At 32.2% G+C, this 18,937-nt stretch overlaps 1 protein-coding gene across 1 annotated transcript; it reads left to right on the plus strand.

Moving 5' to 3' along the window:
* The first annotated feature begins 2,340 nt into the window (after positions 1-2,340).
* LOC123553902 (uncharacterized) lies at positions 2,341-17,973 on the plus strand. Its single transcript, XM_045343638.2, has 6 exons — positions 2,341-2,497; positions 3,133-4,020; positions 10,163-10,205; positions 10,446-10,613; positions 16,303-16,450; positions 16,828-17,973. The coding sequence occupies exons 2-6, from the start codon at positions 3,334-3,336 to the stop codon at positions 17,048-17,050; spliced, it is 1,269 nt and encodes a 422-aa protein (XP_045199573.1). The 5' UTR covers positions 2,341-2,497; positions 3,133-3,333; the 3' UTR covers positions 17,051-17,973.
* The last annotated feature ends 964 nt before the right edge of the window (positions 17,974-18,937 follow it).

Genomic DNA, 18,937 nt, shown 5'->3' on the forward strand with positions numbered 1-18,937 from the left:
TGCCGAAACTACTGGTCAATGTATTGGAATGTTGGCACAGTTATGGATAGACAAGATCCGCTTCTCTGACTACTAATAAAATATCTCCTTGCTCAGGACAAGCGTCATGGTCTTGGAATGGTAACAATTACTGATTATCGCAATAAGTGCGGTTGTAGATAAACATGATCTAGTTCCTTGGCCAGCCCACTTGGTCAAGGGAGGTAATAAATACAGATATATGCGATAAAGTAAACGTAGATTACACAATCTTGCTAGGTTAGTTTCCCGAAAGATAGTTCAAATTTGCCCCTCCAATTCTACTTCAGCGTACTTAAACAAACATCTCATTTTTCAAAAATGTTGAAAGGGCTTTCTTAATGTGAAAATGTACAGGTTTTCTCCTAATGTGTATATGCTTTCTTAATGTGAAAATGTACATGTTTTCTCCTAATGTGTATACGTTGGTGCCATCCTTTAATAGGTTAGTTAATGTTTTTTACGATATTGTATTTTGTTTCATGTTTTGATCTGCTTACCTTAAATTTAAAATGCTAGGTATCTTATTACCGTAATGTAATTTTAAATTCTTTCTATAATAGTTCAATCACCATTTTTATTGAACATTATATAAATGTTTTTATGTAAAGCACTTTTGAACGTATTTTTATATGAAAACAGTGCTATATAAATGTGGTATATAATAATAATAATCCTGTCTATAGAAACACGGGGGAACAGTTTATATTAGATACAATCATCCCGCTTTGGAAAGTGTCTAAGCCCGCTTTTCATCCAGTTCTTTTAACTGTTCTGTTTTAGATATTCAGCTCGCAAGTCTGCCGCAATATGTACGTCAGCAATTATGAACTAAATGATTAGATCAAAGTTAGAAATCTTTAAGCAGTTTTTAAAAATGTCTCTATATTTTAGAGACGTCATTTATATGAGATGCACTCATTAAGTATTAATAATGATAATATGTTTTGAACCTTCTATTTATTTTAATAATATGTAAGTTTTTCATCAGAGTAGTTAAAGACGTAGTCTGGATTAAACAACGATTTGTTCAATAGTTATTTGCCAGTTTCAGGAAAGTTGTAAATAGTATTTATTACAGTGATTACCTACAACACCTTCCTGCCAAAGATCAAGCTTCTTTTCTGATACTTTTGCGCCACCCCAAGTAAGTTTTTAGATGTAATATGAAAGAAAATGGTTTAATCCTGAACTTTCTTTCTTAATACTATTAGATGCAGAATATAAGGTCCATGTCAAATTTTTACTATCTCGTATCTTTAACATACGTCTCATGTCGCCCACATCATGGTCACGTTAATCAGCATATTATGTTTGCAAAAGAAACATGCATGTTTTTGTTTTCTGAATTTCACTTTCTGCTTGTGAGTTATATAGTTTCGATCCAAACCAAGCACATTGGTCAGTGACCTTGATCCTAATTGGGGGGGGGGGGGGGGGGTCGAAGACTGCAAATCACTTGCCCCTCACCAATGCTGGTTACAGCCTAATTTTAGGCGTTGAATTCATCATGTGAGGAAGTCATCCAGCTGGCTTACGGAAGGTCGGAGGTTCTACCCAGAATCCCGCCCGTGGGTCTTCCTCCACTATTAAAGCTGGAAAGCCGCCTAGTGATCTTTGTTAAACGCAACACAAAGGAACAAACGGATCATTAAAACGATAGAACATGTTTTAAAAATTGAGAAACTATTTTTCACTTCGAAACGAATTTTCAGAAATTAACACGGTATTGCTTTTCAGCAAAGGAACCACTTCCACATCAGTTACATTTTTTACACTAATTTTAAAAGTCAATTCTAACTTCGTTTGTGAATGGATCGTTTTACCAATTTCAGAAATATCTGAGTTGCGTATATAGCAACAACATTTTTTTTTTTTTTTTTAAAAAATCAATATTGTGATTTTGCCAGATTATTACAATAAGAAATACAATTAGCTACAAACTTGAAATTGTCAAAACTATCCTACTAAGACCCCTCGGAAACATTTAGAATGCTGTATAGTTTATATCTGGATCTTTCGGTTTTTAAGACGCAATTCACGGAAATCCCTGTTACATATTCGCTGTATCAGAAAAAAAGTAGATTTTTTTATCGGCCAGATGAATTTAGATTATTTATCCTCTCTTGCTTTCATCTGATTATCATCCAATATCCCATTATATAATTAAAACCAATCGAAAAGATGGTCTCTGTCGAATCAAACTATTATATATTTATTTTGTGTTGACATTTAATATACTTCCTACTACCTGACCTATTTATAACCCTTATCAAGGTAGATATAACCGCTTTTTCTGATATCGTTTAATTATGGTCTAGATTTTCGGAAAACGTTAACGGCCTCATTAAAATGAAATCAGAGCTGCCTAACTGAATATCAGATTTATACATGCTAACAGTTGCATTTAAGTTGTGTATAATTTATGAATTAATCTGATCACTTGTTACTTTCGAATGCTGCGGACGTAATTTCACAGGTAGGTACTTTTTCATGCAGAATATTGCGTTAAGTAATGCGCACTGAACTACCGGAATGGTTCATGCCTATACAAAAAAAATGCAGTTTTGTATAGTTTTTAGCACTATTAATTTTGACAGGCCTGTTTTTTTTATTTTTAAATTGCGTTATGACACATTTGTTTCTCCAAAAATATATTTATATTGATTTATTGACTTATCCTTTATTAAATTAGAAAGTTAAATGCATTTTACAAATTCATTTGTACGCATAAAAGTCAAGTAATGGCAGATGAAAATGAAGGATGATACAAATATTAGTTAAATAGTCGCAATTAAAATGAGAACAACGATTTTACATGTAGCTGAAACGCAAATTACATGGACTTACAAAATAACACGTTTTATTGATAATGTTATTTCTGATATATTTTCACGCTTACAATGAAAATTTTATTTTCAGATCTTCGAGCTTGCAATACTGCTCATAAATTATGAATATGATAAACACTACATTCGTTTTCTTGTAAACGTTACAGTGAGCGCGCATGACCTATTTCAAGCCTGATATGTCCCTGACCTGTTATTTTTAGTTTATTCTTGAATTTCTAGGTTACGTTCACTCGGTATAATAAGAATATCTCATCTTTTTCAGGATTTACCGCCAACAGCTCTACTATAAACTCAAAGTGTAGTGTCTTAGCAAATATTCACTGTACTTTTTTTAAAGTTGAAATTATCAGTGACGAGTAATTAAAGAAAATTCCATTTAGGCCTACATGACGTGCAAACCTTTCACTTTAAAAGAAACATTTACTTTTGATCTCAAAATACATTTGATATCTCAAATGAAGAAATGTATACACATTCTCGACTCACAAGTGAGAGCTCAAATGCAACGAACGCATCTGGAAGTACAGAACAAACGGATTTATCTGATGAAACCGTTAGCGATTGCGCCAAAACACCAAAACCACTCTCAGGTCAAGGTATTGGACATTTGGATGCAGTACGTAATGGACCCGCCATAGACTCAGATGTTGAGTGTCAGCGGAGAAATGTGCATCTTTCAGAAGAAAGCAAACATGATGACTATTTCTACATGTCATCAGATGTAAAAGAAGCAAGATATTTATTGAGGAATCCACAAGGACGTGCCATAGGACTGAAAAGAGAGTCGGTGCCATTACTTACAAGAAGTGAAAGGGAATACGCAGTGCAGGACTTAATTCGAAGCGAAGATTTCAGGAAATTCTTTGAAACTGAATATGCTGATATTGTGAAATCTCGTAAGAATTACAAAAGTTTAAAGAAAATTTTCTTGACTTTGGCAGTTTTGAACATCATTTTGATTACTTGTGCCGTGTCTGTCATCTCCGTTATGTTGATGCCACTACGTATTGGAAACGACCATGTCACGTCAGACAAAATCTCACTTGATGCTGCTATGGAAGAGTTTGTGGTCGGGAAACTGGATTCCCCACGTGCAAAGGAAATAATACGGCAGCATGCGTCCTGTGACGATTGTCGTCGTATGAACGATGTAAGTACTCCGTTTTAGAGACTGAAAGAAATACATATTGCATAAACTGTAGTGAGAGTAGTGTATATTTTTAATACATCCTAAATTTTAAATGCGATATAGTTTAGTAAATGTCTTTTATGTGCATTCTTTCGGCTGCACGATGAATTACATTGTTTGTAACCAAGGATGTATAACGTATTTTAACTAATTTTGATTAAAAGCGTGTATGATGCTGCATACATAATAGCAATTTTTCAAACCATTTTTAAGAATTTAAAAATGGTTTCCTTTTGGAAATGACTCTTGCTATTTACTAAAACAATACCATTGTGATATCAAACGAATTTTCAAATCCTCTTTATTTCCGTACAAAATGACTATAGAATCGCTAATATAATTAAGATGTATTTTAGAGCCGGCTGATTATAGGGCACGGGAGTATTAATTTTTGTATATCAATATACGGTAGACACCATGTGCTACATATAGAATGATAGTTAGATCTCGCGTTTATTATAATTCATTTTGTCCCTTAAGCCGCCCTTCCATTTTTGTTTATATTATTGGTATTTCGTTATGTGTAAAAATATCCTAAATTTACTTTTTCGCGCGGTAAATAACTTTTCGCAAATGCCGTATATACAATAGGCGGTTAACTCCAAGGGTGTGCTTAACCGATATTACGTACGTGCCTTACCGGGCAATTTCTAGCCAAAATGTACGCCTTCCTTATCATGCAAATTTATGGTCTTTTATGGTCTTTTTCCCCAAAAACTAGAAATGGTACATAATTCATCATATTTTGCTATATATAATATTTCATCGTTAGATTTCTGTCAAGTGTTTATAAATATATAACTTAAAAATGACATTGAAGCTTTATCTCAAGAATATTCGTTTAACCTCCTATTTTGTCTTTGATATTATAATTAGATGACTAATAAATATGTAGTGAAAGGATATGTTCAAATACACGTTAATAAGAATTATAAGGCGACAATTTATATAATATTGGTTCCTAGCGATACGTGTATTGATGCATCAATGAGGTACTGAATTAATATAAGCGTTATGTTTTTTTTTTTGTTTTTTGTTTTTTTTGGGGGGGGGGGGGGGGGGGGGTTTGTAATTTTTTTATCATTTTATGTGCCCCTAAGATAAGTCGTAATTTCTTAGCTGCTGAAACGTAAAGTTTTCCAGTCTTAAGGGGAATACAACACTGTAAATTTAAGAATGAAATGTAGATCTAGTTGAGTAATTTTCATTGACGCATTTTTTTTACTGACTGAGTATACGAATACGAACATTATTCTATATTAAACTTAGCAATGTAAAAGTGGAGGGTTTTTACTAAACAGCGATCCTCTATTCAACTTGAATCTCTCACCATATAATGAAATGGATCTAACTTGTTAGATAAATATAGTCCTGATTTTTTTTTTGTGATTTCAGTTAAAGTTTTATAAATAGTATCCTTACACACAGAAGTAAGTTCTGATAGAGCAAGGGACTTTTAGGTTCGCAATAGTAATTAGCTCTAGTCTTCATGACTTAGTCATTGATTTATCTTTTTAGTATCCAAGAATATTTTGTAGTAATATCTGTTTTGTAATTCTACAATTTCCAAATAATGTTTGCACTTTCTGATAGCTGCAAATTGAATATCGGCATAATCGAGGTACAGTACATCTGTCTTTCAGACATGATTTTTAACACAACGATGACTTAAATGGTGAAAAGAAAAAAGTCCGAACTTGTGCAGGGATTTGTGCAGCACATCATATGTCATGTAATAAGCATTTCCAGTAAAAAAAAGTCGCCCACTAATGTGTTTTCTCCATTGATGTCGTACCATTTTTATTACGTCTTCATTCCCAGGCATTTCATTCAGCGTCACGAACCATTGCCATTATAGCAGTTACTGGAAAGCATGTCATCTCAAGCAAAATATATTGGCCCAATTGTATTTGTATTTTATAAGGAACCAGATCTACTGCCTGTTTTTTATGAACGTCCCAGATAAACTTTGTGGGCAAATCGAGCATGACTTCACTGTATGTTCATGCACATACTTAATAGCTGCCTTTTCTACGGATTTTATGCGGAATAAGTTAAAGGTTGTGGTGTAACAGTTCTAAAGGTTCACTCTACTAACTACAGCAACAACAACTCTGTTCTGTATGATAACTACTATTTAATATTGTACTAAGTTCTAAGATAATATATAAACATCAATGTCTTTCTTCATAATTCTCTAACATAATTTTCTAACATATTCACAGTTATTAAAAGAACTTCAATTCTTCGACATAATTACTTCAACGTTAATTGCCTCGGTCTTTATCTAACTAATTCATTTTGCTAGTATCGAACATACGCATCTAACCTAACTGAGTACCAGAATGATACTGAAGTGTTGTCTCAAAACTTCTGCTTATGAAAGAAATGATTCGTGACTTGAGTCATGCGGCGTGATCAAAAGACCGGGTGTTTATAATTACCCTGTCATTTATCCAGTTAGTCAGTTGTCAAAACAATATAGTAATTTTGAAACATCATCGAACGAAGAACTTGGTACTCCAACTGGACTACGACAGCGGCATGACAAGACGCCCGTCTCGGCTCAAGGATCGGAGATGACGGCGCAGATAGTCTCGCCCATATGGTGTAACCGGCGGCGAGTATAAATAAACTCATCTACTACTACTACTACTATTATGTTTTTTACTCTTTGGATGTGTTATAAAATGATCATTACATTGTTGGTTTTGTTAAGTAAATCATAAAATGAATCTGAAAATTGAAACATTATGATGGTTGTATTTTGTTTTTACATTAAGGCACATTCCCCAATTTTTTTAAATTGATAGATATTTATCCTATCTTTTTATTTTACAACAATTATGAATTTGAAACTACTGTATCTAATTTTACTCTTTTGGGTCCATAACCTTACTTAAAAACTCTCATAGTTTTAAAAGTAGTTCTTCGGTAAATCTTACAAAACGCATCTAAAACTCGTTTACTTATGAGGGTTTTAACATAAAAATATCATTTAATATGTGCTGTGATGTGTTTGTACAGTCAAAGAAGTATAAAATACACATCTATTTTTATAATCATCTTAAAACTTTAACATTTTTTTCAACTGGGTATCATACAGAAAAATAAGTCCATACACTGTGACTGTACAATCATACATACATTGAAAAAGCTTGATGAAATGATTAAAAAGTAGACTTTTCCTCAAATATATAATACATTCATGCATCCTTAAAGGTGTTTCAGGTAGCAGGAAAATGCATCTATTCATGTGCCATATTACAAAAATTTCACAATCGGGAGGGGATACCCCTCCCGAACCCACCCCAGGTTGGCCCCCCCAGCAAACAAATCCTGCACACGGGCCTGTCCATATCAATACACGGTCGCTTTCCTAGCGACATAATTCCCCTAAGACTCATAAAATAAGAAACTTATTGTTTCATCAACGGTCGCATTTCTTGCGACATTCTACTATGTATAAGCATTACACATGCTCTATGATGGTTCTTGACACATCATACAACGATACATTTTAATAATACATATAGCGTTACACACACATCACAGACGTTATCAACGTCATCTCAAAATCTCATGGAGTTCAGAGCATTTGGGTTATGATTCATACAATGTTATCTTGTCATTTTAGTAATTGAGAGCAATTATACAACTTTACTTCCCTAAGGGTATTCCTCACTTAATATAACAAAAAAACGAAGCTGGACTACATGCTTGTCAATTTTATATTTTAATGAGTAATCTGTTTGAAATTTATCTTTACAACAATAATGCATTTTCCTTATGAAATATACCATTTTCGAAAAATTCTATATGATATTCTTGTAAAATAATCTTAATTGTTGACTTAAATGTACGAAAATTCGTAAAATTTAAGAATAAAGTTTCTTTTGGATCGCCTGTAAAATTGTAAAAAAATGTTAAAGAGAGCTGAACATCTCTTCAAATCAAAAATGTATCTAAAGAATTCCCGAATAGCATCGTTGGTATACGAGTTAAAATGAACAGTCACTAACCTGATGGAGTATCGATTTCTTTTTCCATAACCATACACCATGGATGTTCTCTTTCCTTGCCGAGCCTTAAATTGCATCTTGTCCGTACGTTTCGTTTGTTCATGGGGGTTCTAACAGCTGTCTTAAGAGGTTTATCGGTCGTCAGTTCCATTTCCAGTCGTCTGCCAATTCGCAAGTGTTGTTATTCCATTTTATTCGTCATGGTGGCCTCGTGGTATTGGTAGTACTTCTTTTGTGTTGTGTCCGCGACGTTTCGAAGGTTCGTTCGAATCCTGGTTCTTTTAAGGCACCAAATCAACCCGTGTGGTGTAACAGGGTCTAAAGTTCACTATTCTAGCTACAACAACAACAACTCTGTTCTGTATGATAACTACTATTTAATATTTTACTAAGTTCTAAGATAATATATACAACAATGTCTTTCTTCATAATTCTCTAACATAGTTCACTAACATTTCCTCAGTTATTAACAGAACTTCTATTCTTCGACATAATTACTTCAACGTTAATTGCCTCGGTCTTTATCTAACTAATTCATTTTGCTAGTATCGAACATACGCATCTAACCTAACTGAGTACCAGAATGATACTGAAGTGTTGTCTCAAAACTTCTGCTTATGAAAGAAATGATTCGTGACTTGAGTCATGCGGCGTGATCAAAAGACCGGGTGTTTATAATTACCCTGTCATTTATCCAGTTAGTCAGTTGTCAAAACAATATAGTAATTTTGAAACATGCATTGCTGGACAATGCATTAACTGGGCGATATAATGTAACCTGTCATTTAATGCACATGACTAATTTCTAGACCGTAAAGCTAAGTGTGAAAAGGAATGCGAAATATATTCTTAAAGTACATGACTTATTATTGACCGTAAAGCTAACTGAAAAGAATGCTTAAGAAGTATTTGGTATAATGGATTCTTTAAACCATTATATCACAAGGTACATATCTGTTTACAAGATAAATAAATTACTTACAGCATACTGAACGATTTTACTCGTGTCTTATATTCTAAATTTTAAAACATGTTTTTATGATGGGAATCGGACGCGGTTAAGTTGGACGTAGACCCAATCCGTGAGTACAGTTACCTCCCCTGATGGTCCGTCCACAGTAATATTACATGAAATGAAATGGAAGTGATAATCATGAGTTGGACTAAGTTGGACGTACTATCAGACTGAAATGAAATGGCAGTGGTAATTACGGGATGTCATCAACGTTGATACGGTTGAGAGTAGATCAACAAAAATACAAATGCAAGGCTACAAAATGGAGCGAGTTAACATAGTTGATACTCCTAGATCTATTTTGAGCCTGGTACTGATTGAGACCAAATGCTAACTTGATTTCTGCAGGATTCCGAGAGTCAAAAAATAATCATTTCGGATAACGAGCACATTTTAAGTGACAATAAAAGTGTACAATATTCATTTATTTTCAACATATTGTACAGGATAAACGAGATTGTGATATCGTTCAATAACAAATGTACCATATGGCACCATTATTTTGAACTTCGTTCATTCACATTGGCATCTAATATCTATTTTGTAATGAAAGTGTTTATACTTACAGAAAGCACATATACATTTTTAAAAATCGGTTAGACACATTGACCAAGTATTTACTAGTTAAACCTTTTCACCCTTACCCCAACCCCTGTGGATATACTGTTCTGATATATACGCTAAACGGAAATTAAAATCCTAAAATTAAAATTGATTTTGTCGAGTATGGAAAATACAACGCATATTTCTACATAAACTAAGGAAAATGTTTTAATATGAAAATCTAATATTAACTCTATATTAATTTTAATGATACAAATGTACCTGATGGCGAGGAACTTTAAAGTATACTGTTTTATACCCATTGCATCCGCGTAATGCAAGATAAATATAATAAAATTATATTGCAGCTCATTTTCTATAAATGATAAGCAGAAATACAGTGAATGTTTGTATGGTGCAAACAAAAAAAAACAATTAATATAACATTGATTGGAGCTTTTTATGAAATAAATCAATACTTCTTCAGACTGGCATATTAAGAATCCATGTTTTTCTTTTACAGAAATTAGAAACATACGACACAAATATACAGAAAGTTCGGAAAAGTAAGTTACTTAGTTTCGTAATTATATTTTATTTTTGAATCGAGAGTAGAAATTTCTACTCATCAGAAGGTAGTTTGTACCAAGAAATCTACACATATTTTTGACTTACATATAAAACCTTTCCTGAATGTGTTAATAAAATTAAGTAAGAAGAATCAAGTTTCCCCTCGTTTTTTATCTACATTGGATTAACATAGATGTAAAATCAAGTACGTAATGTATGACTCCACGATATAATAGGTATTGATAAACTGGAAGATGAAGTGATCGCGTTGCAACAAAACGGATCCAACATCAAGCCGGGAGGTTTCCAGAAGACGGCAGTACATGAAAGAGTTGAAGAAAATGGCCAGCTGATAAACAGAATCCTCAATTGGAAACGCTCTTCTATGCAATTAGTAGGAGGCTGTAAGCAATCTAGAATACATTGATTCGAATACTGTTTTGAATATATATTAATAAAAATATAAGTTTGTCCTGTAAAGCTGTGAAAAGTATGTCGTGGCCTTATAAAAACCGATACTATAGTTCCATATTTTATCAATTTCTTTTGAAAAAAACAACAACATGCACTGTAATTTCATTATACTTTGTCCAACATAATAATCGGTATGTTAACTATTTATGTTTTAATTTTATGACGTCATCGAAAAAAAAGAAGTTTTCAAAGCGCTGTATTAAAAACGTACTATGTTTATGGACACAAAACATAATTGGTCGCAGACTTAACAGTTCAAATTTAATTTTAAGATATTTAAAATCTAAAAGTTAAACATGGCGGGCATGCGAACACAAATTATATTTGAGATCAGATTGATTTGGTATTTCATCTGACACTTAAATGTGATATTCTAATAATCATTTTTGTCAGAAACTATCCATCATTATACTTATTATACATATTAATGCTGACAATTGAACTCGTGTTTGGCAGTTATGAGGCCAGTAACAACTTTTAGAAGATCTCTCGTATTGTATTTGTATATTACATGAACACTTTAATAAGTGTTAAGTCTACCTCAGGTAATAAATTCGAATGTCATTGTAATATTGAAGACATGTGTATATCATTTAGATCATACTGACATAGTCACTATAAATAATAAGCTATTAATACAAAAATCAGATAATAAAATAGTACTTCCATGAAAGAAAGAATATTACATGTTAAAAAATCACATTATATTATTCCAATGTCTACACAAGGCCGACATAATCATAACAAATTGTGTATTTATTTGAACGCTTACCAACGACTAAATTACTTATACTTATAGTGTCTAAAATGTTCTTTTCTGTTATTACTTCTGTTTATATCACCTGTAAATTAAAGTTACCCGACTTAGGTCATCTTATTGCATTATATAGATTTATATATCCTATATTTTTAAAATACATGATTGAGGTGACTTTCTTTAAAATCTGTTCATTCCATCAGCTTCAGCATTACGTACAAAAATATATAAGGTGAGTCTACACTCCCTGGAAACAAACATCGCTAAAACCACACATTACCAAATAGCTCAACTAGAAATAGAAACTGTAGCGGACACAGCAGACGGGTTGCTTCAAATATGCAATTGTAATAATATGAAAGATATGAAAACTAAGGATGGTGTAAACACTGTAGCATAAGAAACGGGCGGAGTGGGGATGGGGGAGGGTGGGGGGTTCATAAAGGGATAGTGGAGAGAGTAAAAGGAAGTAACATCACCAACAAACAAGACGATATATACGTAGCATATAAAACAAAATGGACAAAAAGCAAGTAGAAAATAGGGGCACCGCCTTAGAACGGTTAGTATTCTATGTAAAGGAAGCAGTTTTGAACATACGAACTTCACACTTACCCTATTTTCAACTTGACCGACATAACAATTTAAATAAAATAAAAACCAGCTGAGATAAGCTCTAATATTAGTGATAAAGTACTAGACTCTATTTCATCAGTAACTTTTTTGAAGGCTATTTCGCTCCGTCCGTCCGTGTCTTTTGCATGATTTACACGTACACGTTATAACCTCGTCCGATTTCTTTCCTTCTCTCAAGTTTTAGTCATGGCATATTACATGCATGGGACTATAACAGTATAATACAAATAAAACATCAACGTGGAATACATATGGTTGCTAAAGCATACAATTGGTATAGGTATTAACTATTACAATAGCTACAATCTCTGAATGAAACATGATTGCACATGCTCAAAACGAAAGTAGAAAATAACCTCGTATAAAACATGTAAAAAACCCGAAAGTAGGAAATAACCTGCATAAAACATGCAAAAAACGAAAGTAGGAAATAACCTGCATAAGTGAAACTGACCTTAATAAAATTCCCTGCAAATGCGAAAAAAAAAGACTAGAAATTAAAAAGAAAACGAAAACTTTCTTCAGTCAATTAATCTAATTTTTACGCTAGCATCTATATCAGAAGTAGGGCCTAGTCGACTTACAGCCTTAATGAAATTTCAACCTAAGCTTAAATGAGCGATTTGGTTTCAAATCCATTTTTATTTGTTTACATGCCAGAATTATAATAGAGGTGAAGAAACACTAGGTCTAACCCGGCAAATGTTGACTGACAATAAATGTTGTTTCTTCGGGATCGTGCTGATGTAATCATGAATAGATTGATATTTCATGGACACTGCTAAAATCATATTACGCATATAGTTTTTAATATCTTTATAAGACATGGACGCCAGTAAAATATAATTTTGAATATACAGGTATTTGTATTATACGAGCACTGCTAAAATCGTTATTACGGATATAGTCTTGAATATCTTTATAAGATATAGACGCTAGTTGAATATAATTTTGAATATCTTTGTATTATACGAGCACTGCTAAAATCGTTATTACGGATATAGTCTTGAATATCTTTATAAGATATGGACGCTAGTAAAATATAATCTTAAATAGTTTTGTATTATAGGAGCACTGCTAAAATCGATATTATGGATATAGTCTTGAATATCTTTATAAGATATAGACGCTAGTAAAATATACGTTTTAATATCATTGTATTATACGAGCACTGCTAAAATCGTTGTTAATGATACAGTCTTGAATATCTTGATAAGATATGGACGCTAGTAAAATATAATCTTGAATATTTTTGTATTATAGGAGCACTGCTAAAAACGTTCTTGCGGATATAGCCTTGAATATCTTTATAAGATATAGAAGCTAGTAAAATATAATCTTGAATATCTTTGTATCATACGAACACTGCTAAAATCGTTATTACGGATATACAATCTAGTCTCGAATATTTTTATAAGATATGGACGCTAGTAAAATATAATCTTGAATATCTTTGTATCATGCGAGCTCTGCTAAAATCGTTATTACGGATTATATAGTCTCGAATATCTTTATAAGATATGGACGCTAGTAAAATATAATCTTGAATATCTTTGTATCATACGAGCACTGCTAAAATCATTATTATGAATGTAGTCTTGAATATCTTTATAACATATAGACGCTAGTAAAATATAATCTTGAATATCTTTGTATCATACGAGCACTGCTAAAATCTTTATTACGGATATAGTTTTGAATATCTTTATAAAATATAGAGGTTAGTAAAATATAATCTTGAATATCTTTGTATCATACGTGCACTGCTAAAATCGTTATTACGGATAAAGTCTTAAATATCTTAATAAAATATAGACGGTAGTAAAATATAATCTTAAATATCTTTGTATCATACGAGCACTGCTAAAGTCGTTATTACGGATATAGTCTTGAATATCTTTATAAGATATAGACGGTAGTAAAATATAATCTTGAATATCTTTGTATCATACGAGCACTGCTTAAATCGTTATTACGAATGTAGTCTTGAATATCTTTATAAGATATAGACGCTAGTAAGATATAATCTTGAATATCTTTGTATAATACGAGCACTGCTAAAATCGTTATTACGGATAAAGTCTTGAATATCTTTATAACATATAGACGCTAGTAAAATATAATTTTGAATATCTTTGTATCATACGAGCACTGCTAAAATCGTTATTACGGATATAGTCTTGAATATCTTTATAAAATATAGACGGAAGTAAAATATAATCTTGAATATCTTTGTATCATACGAACACTGCTAAAATCGTTATTACGAATGTAGTCTTGAATATCTTTATAAAATATAGACGGTAGTTAAATATAATCTTGAATATCTTTGTATCATACGAGCACTGCTAAAATCGTTAAATCGGATATACAGTGTAGTCTCGAATATCTTTATAAGATATGGACGCTAGTAAAATATAATCTTGAATATCTTTGTATCATGTGAGCTCTGCTAAAATCGTTATTACGGATAATATAGTCTCGAATATCTTTATAAGATATGGACGCTAGTAAAATATAATCTTGAATAGCTTTGTATCATACGAGCACTGCTAAAATCGTTATTACGAATGTAGTCTTGAATATCTTTATAACATATAGATGCTAGTAAAATATAATCTTGAATATCTTTGTATCATACGAGCACTGCTAAAATCTTTATTACGGATATAGTCTTGAATATCTTTATAAAATATAGACGGTAGTAAAATATAATCTTGAATATCTTTGTATCATACGTGCACTGCTAAAATCATATTACGGATAAAGTCTTAAATATCTTTATAAAAAATAGACGGTAGTAAAATATAATCTTAAATATCTTTGTATCATACGAGCACTGCTAAAATCGTTATTACGGATATAGTCTTGAATATCTTTATAAGATATAGACGATAGTATAATATAATCTTGAATATCTTTGTATCATACGAACACAGCTAAAATCGTTATTACGGATAAAGTCTTGAATATCTTTATAACATATAGACGCTAGTAAAATATAATCTTGAATATCTTTGTATCATACGAGCACTGCTCAAATCGTTATTACGGATAAAGTCTTGAATATCTTTATAACATATAGACGCTAGTAAAATATAATCTTGAATATCTTTGTATCATACGTGCACTGCTAAAATCGTTATTACGGATATAGTCTTAAATATCTTTATAAAATATAGACGGAAGTAAAATATAATCTTGAATATCTTTGTATCATACGAACACTGCTAAAATCGTTATTACGAATGTAGCCTTGAATATCTTTATAAAATATAGACGTTAGTAAAATATAATCTTGAATAGCTTTGTATCATACAAGCACTGCTAAAATCGTTATTATGGATAAAGTCTTGAATATCTTTATAAGATATAGACGCTAGTAAAATATGGTCTTGAATATCTTTGCATCATACGAGCACTGCTAAAATCGTTATTACGGATATAGTCTTAAATATCTTTATAAGATATAGACGCTAGTAAAATATAATCTTGAATATCTTTGCATCATACGAGCACTGCTAAAATCGTTATTACGAATGTAGTCTTGAATATCTTTATAAGATATAGACGCTAGTAAAATATAATCTTGAATATCTTTGTATCATACGAGCACTGCTAAAATCGTTATTACGGATATAGTCTTGAATATCTTTATAAGATATAGACGCTAGTAAAATATAATCTTGAATATCTTTGCATCATACGAGCACTGCTAAAATCGTTATTACGGATAAAGTCTTGAATATCTTTATAACATATAGACGCTAGTAAAATATAATCTTGAATATCTTTGTATCATACGAGCACTGCTAAAATCGTTCTTACGGATATGCTCTTGAATATCTTTATAAAATATAGACGATAATAAAATATAATCTTGAATATCTTTGTATCATACGAGCACTGCTAAATTCGTTATTACGGATATACTCTTGAATATCTTTATAAAATATAGACGGTAATAAAATATAATCTTGAATATCTTTGTATCATGCGAGCACTGCTAAAAACGTTATTACGATTAAGTCTTGAATATCTTTATCAGAAATACTACAACTAAAATCTTCATTACAGACAGTTATATTTTTCGATATCTTTATATCTGTCGATATCATTATAGTTGTTGCTATTTGTTCAAAATGATAAACGAAATATAGAAAGAGTCATTTATACCTAGAAGTTTGAATGTAAGATTTTAAATAGTTGATTATCTTGTTTTGTAGTTAGTAGAGGTCAGGTTGTATGGCAGAAAGATCTATCAAATGGCAACATAATGGCATATAAAAACAAAGGAATTCATGTAATGGGCGGTGGGACATACTTTCTGTACACAAAGATTAAGTTTTTGAAGAACAATTGTACCGGAAATGAGTGAGTATAAACCAAAATGTGCTTGAAAATAAACATGAGGTAAGAAATGAACAACTATAAACTTCTGTTTTCTTTTTATTGCTGTTCTTAATTCAGCTGTCGTTTGAATTGTCAGTTATTTGTTTTAACGATGGAATGTTCTGCAATACTTAATGCTAGTCCGCTTTCTAGAAAAGAAGTGTTTGAGTTGACATTTGGTAAAATGTCGGCATATCGTTTGATTGGATTGTCGTTGTTTCGGGCTTGAAAGTACCTAATGTTTCTTATTACATATAGTCCAGATTATATGATATTCACCTAATATTGCAGGTTTAAACTTACATATTGCTCAAAAATCAAATGAAAATATTATGGCAGAAGCACATTTTTTCTTTCAGAATGTTTGAGTATGATGTTATGAGAGATAAAGGAAGTACCACTGCTATTGTATCTAACACAAAGCAGGGCTGCTCAGTCCATGGCAGTTTTGACCAGTCATTGTATGTTCAGAAGTTGGTAGAGGTACCGCTAAGAGAAACAGCAACCTTTTACATACGATTTAAGTCTGGTTTCTTGTCCGGTGCTTTTAGGACGCATGTGTTTGGTATGATTGAAATTTAGTAGACTTGTGTGTATTTTGGTGGAAACGTGGTCGGCAGCTTTGACTGCCATGTAGTACACATACACACATTGTCTTAACCAGTAAGACTGTTTGCAGATCTTATTTACACAAAATGTAAGAATGTTATTACGTGTAATAAAACGTCAAAGAATAACTCTCTAAATAGATTAAGCAACAAACGAACAACGCAATCCCTGTGCAATTCTATAGCAGGATTGGTATGGATATATGTACATGATAGACATAAAGGATACACAAAGTAAAACAGGCGACGAGGAAGAAATGAACAAAAAAGGGAACTCAGTGGTACTCCGCCTGTGCGTAATTGGGGAGTTTAAACGGATGATGATGCTTCGAACGTCACTTTTATGCTCAAAATGTCTCAAAGTTACATACAATAAATAACAATACAGTTACGCCATTGTAAACACAAGACATGGTATGTAGAACGCAAAAATGCACTTTACGTGAAACAAATAAAAAGAAAACCCATACGAACCATATACGTACCCATTGGTCAGTGCATATGTCTATTAAAACTAAATAGGTATTATACAAATAAATATGGTGTGTCCATATTCCGATGTGTTAACCTATATTATGGATATGTTAACCTCTAATTATCTCATGGATATACATATAATTAATTTATGTCGTCTATGCTATTCTAGAAATACCTATTTCATTACTGTACAATCTGTAAGAATAGTGTATAAGGGTGCTATGCATATACAATGTAGAAATGGCAATTGTTGTGTATGATTTGTTGTTATCATTCTGTTATCTGATTGTTTTTATTTTTATCAACGATGAAATCAATCGTTATGTTTTACAAATTGTGTTCACTTTATGATCTATGCTTGTTGGTCAATGTCACTTTTGAAATTTAAGTAAAAATAAATTTTGTTTCTTAGCTCCTAAATGCGTTGAAGCATTTTTAGTCATTACACTGTTGCCAACAACCCCAAGGGACTGGACTAACACTAACAAATTTTAATACCGGTAGGGAACTTCTGTATGGCTACTGCAATACTCGGTCACTTGCTATACATGTTAATTAGCCTGACAATGGAATTGATGCCTTGATAATGGAATATGTATTGTATCACAATCGTTTGTTCATTAATGATATTAGTCAATATATATTTTTAAACTGTAAAATCAAGAGAAATGTCCGTTTTTATCTGATTAATAACTCGAGATCGACATTTACAGTCAAACCTGTCTAAGGAAGCCAGCCAATACAAGGGGGCGTCACCATATGGCTGCTTAAGGCAGGCAGTTGCTTAGACAAATAGGAATTAGAACAATAAGTCAGTTTGGGAAATGAGCTTCCTGGCTTTTTGTAGCAAGTCAACATAAGTGGTCGCTAAGGCAGATCCAATTATATAACAAAATGGACTCATTATTTACACGCTTAAAGTGTTACTTTCAGAAAAGAAAAGTCGGTGCAAGGAATGTACAAGTATACCTGAAAAAATATTTATCTTATTTTCTGAAAGCGAAAGCAGCATGTCAGTGTGTACTTTCAGGTACTATTTTTAGAACGTAATAGTTTTAGCTGATAACCTAAATTTTGCGGATCTGCAAGCATTCGTACTGGTTCTAGGTCAGAGTTTGCAACTATTTAAGAGTCTGCCAAAATAAAAGTGTTATTGTTAACTTTGTTATGTCTCCCACATGTATTGCGGAAACATATTGATCTAGTGTTGTCAGTTTGTCTGTCAGTCAGTCTATCCGTCTGTATTTCCAAGTGATTCCTCCGGCATCATCTGACGGACTTACACCAAACTTCACAAGACTGATCATTGCCAAGCCTAACTGTGCAACACGTCAGCATTTGATGATTTTCAGCGGAGTTATGGCCCTTGATTTATCAAGTTTTA

The sequence above is a fragment of the Mercenaria mercenaria genome, chromosome 7 (assembly GCF_021730395.1).
Source record: "Mercenaria mercenaria strain notata chromosome 7, MADL_Memer_1, whole genome shotgun sequence".
In the NCBI taxonomy this organism is placed as follows: Eukaryota; Metazoa; Mollusca; class Bivalvia; order Venerida; family Veneridae; genus Mercenaria; species Mercenaria mercenaria.

Excerpts from the sequence above, each read along its gene's own strand:
- LOC123553902 (XM_045343638.2), top strand. The coding sequence starts at position 3,334 with ATGTATACACATTCTCGACTCACAAGTGAGAGCTCAAATGCAACGAAC. Across the intron at positions 4,021-10,162 it reads ATTGTCGTCGTATGAACGAT|AAATTAGAAACATACGACAC; the intron begins GTAAGTACTCCG and ends TTTCTTTTACAG. Across the intron at positions 16,451-16,827 it reads AACAATTGTACCGGAAATGA|AATGTTTGAGTATGATGTTA; the intron begins GTGAGTATAAAC and ends TTTTTCTTTCAG.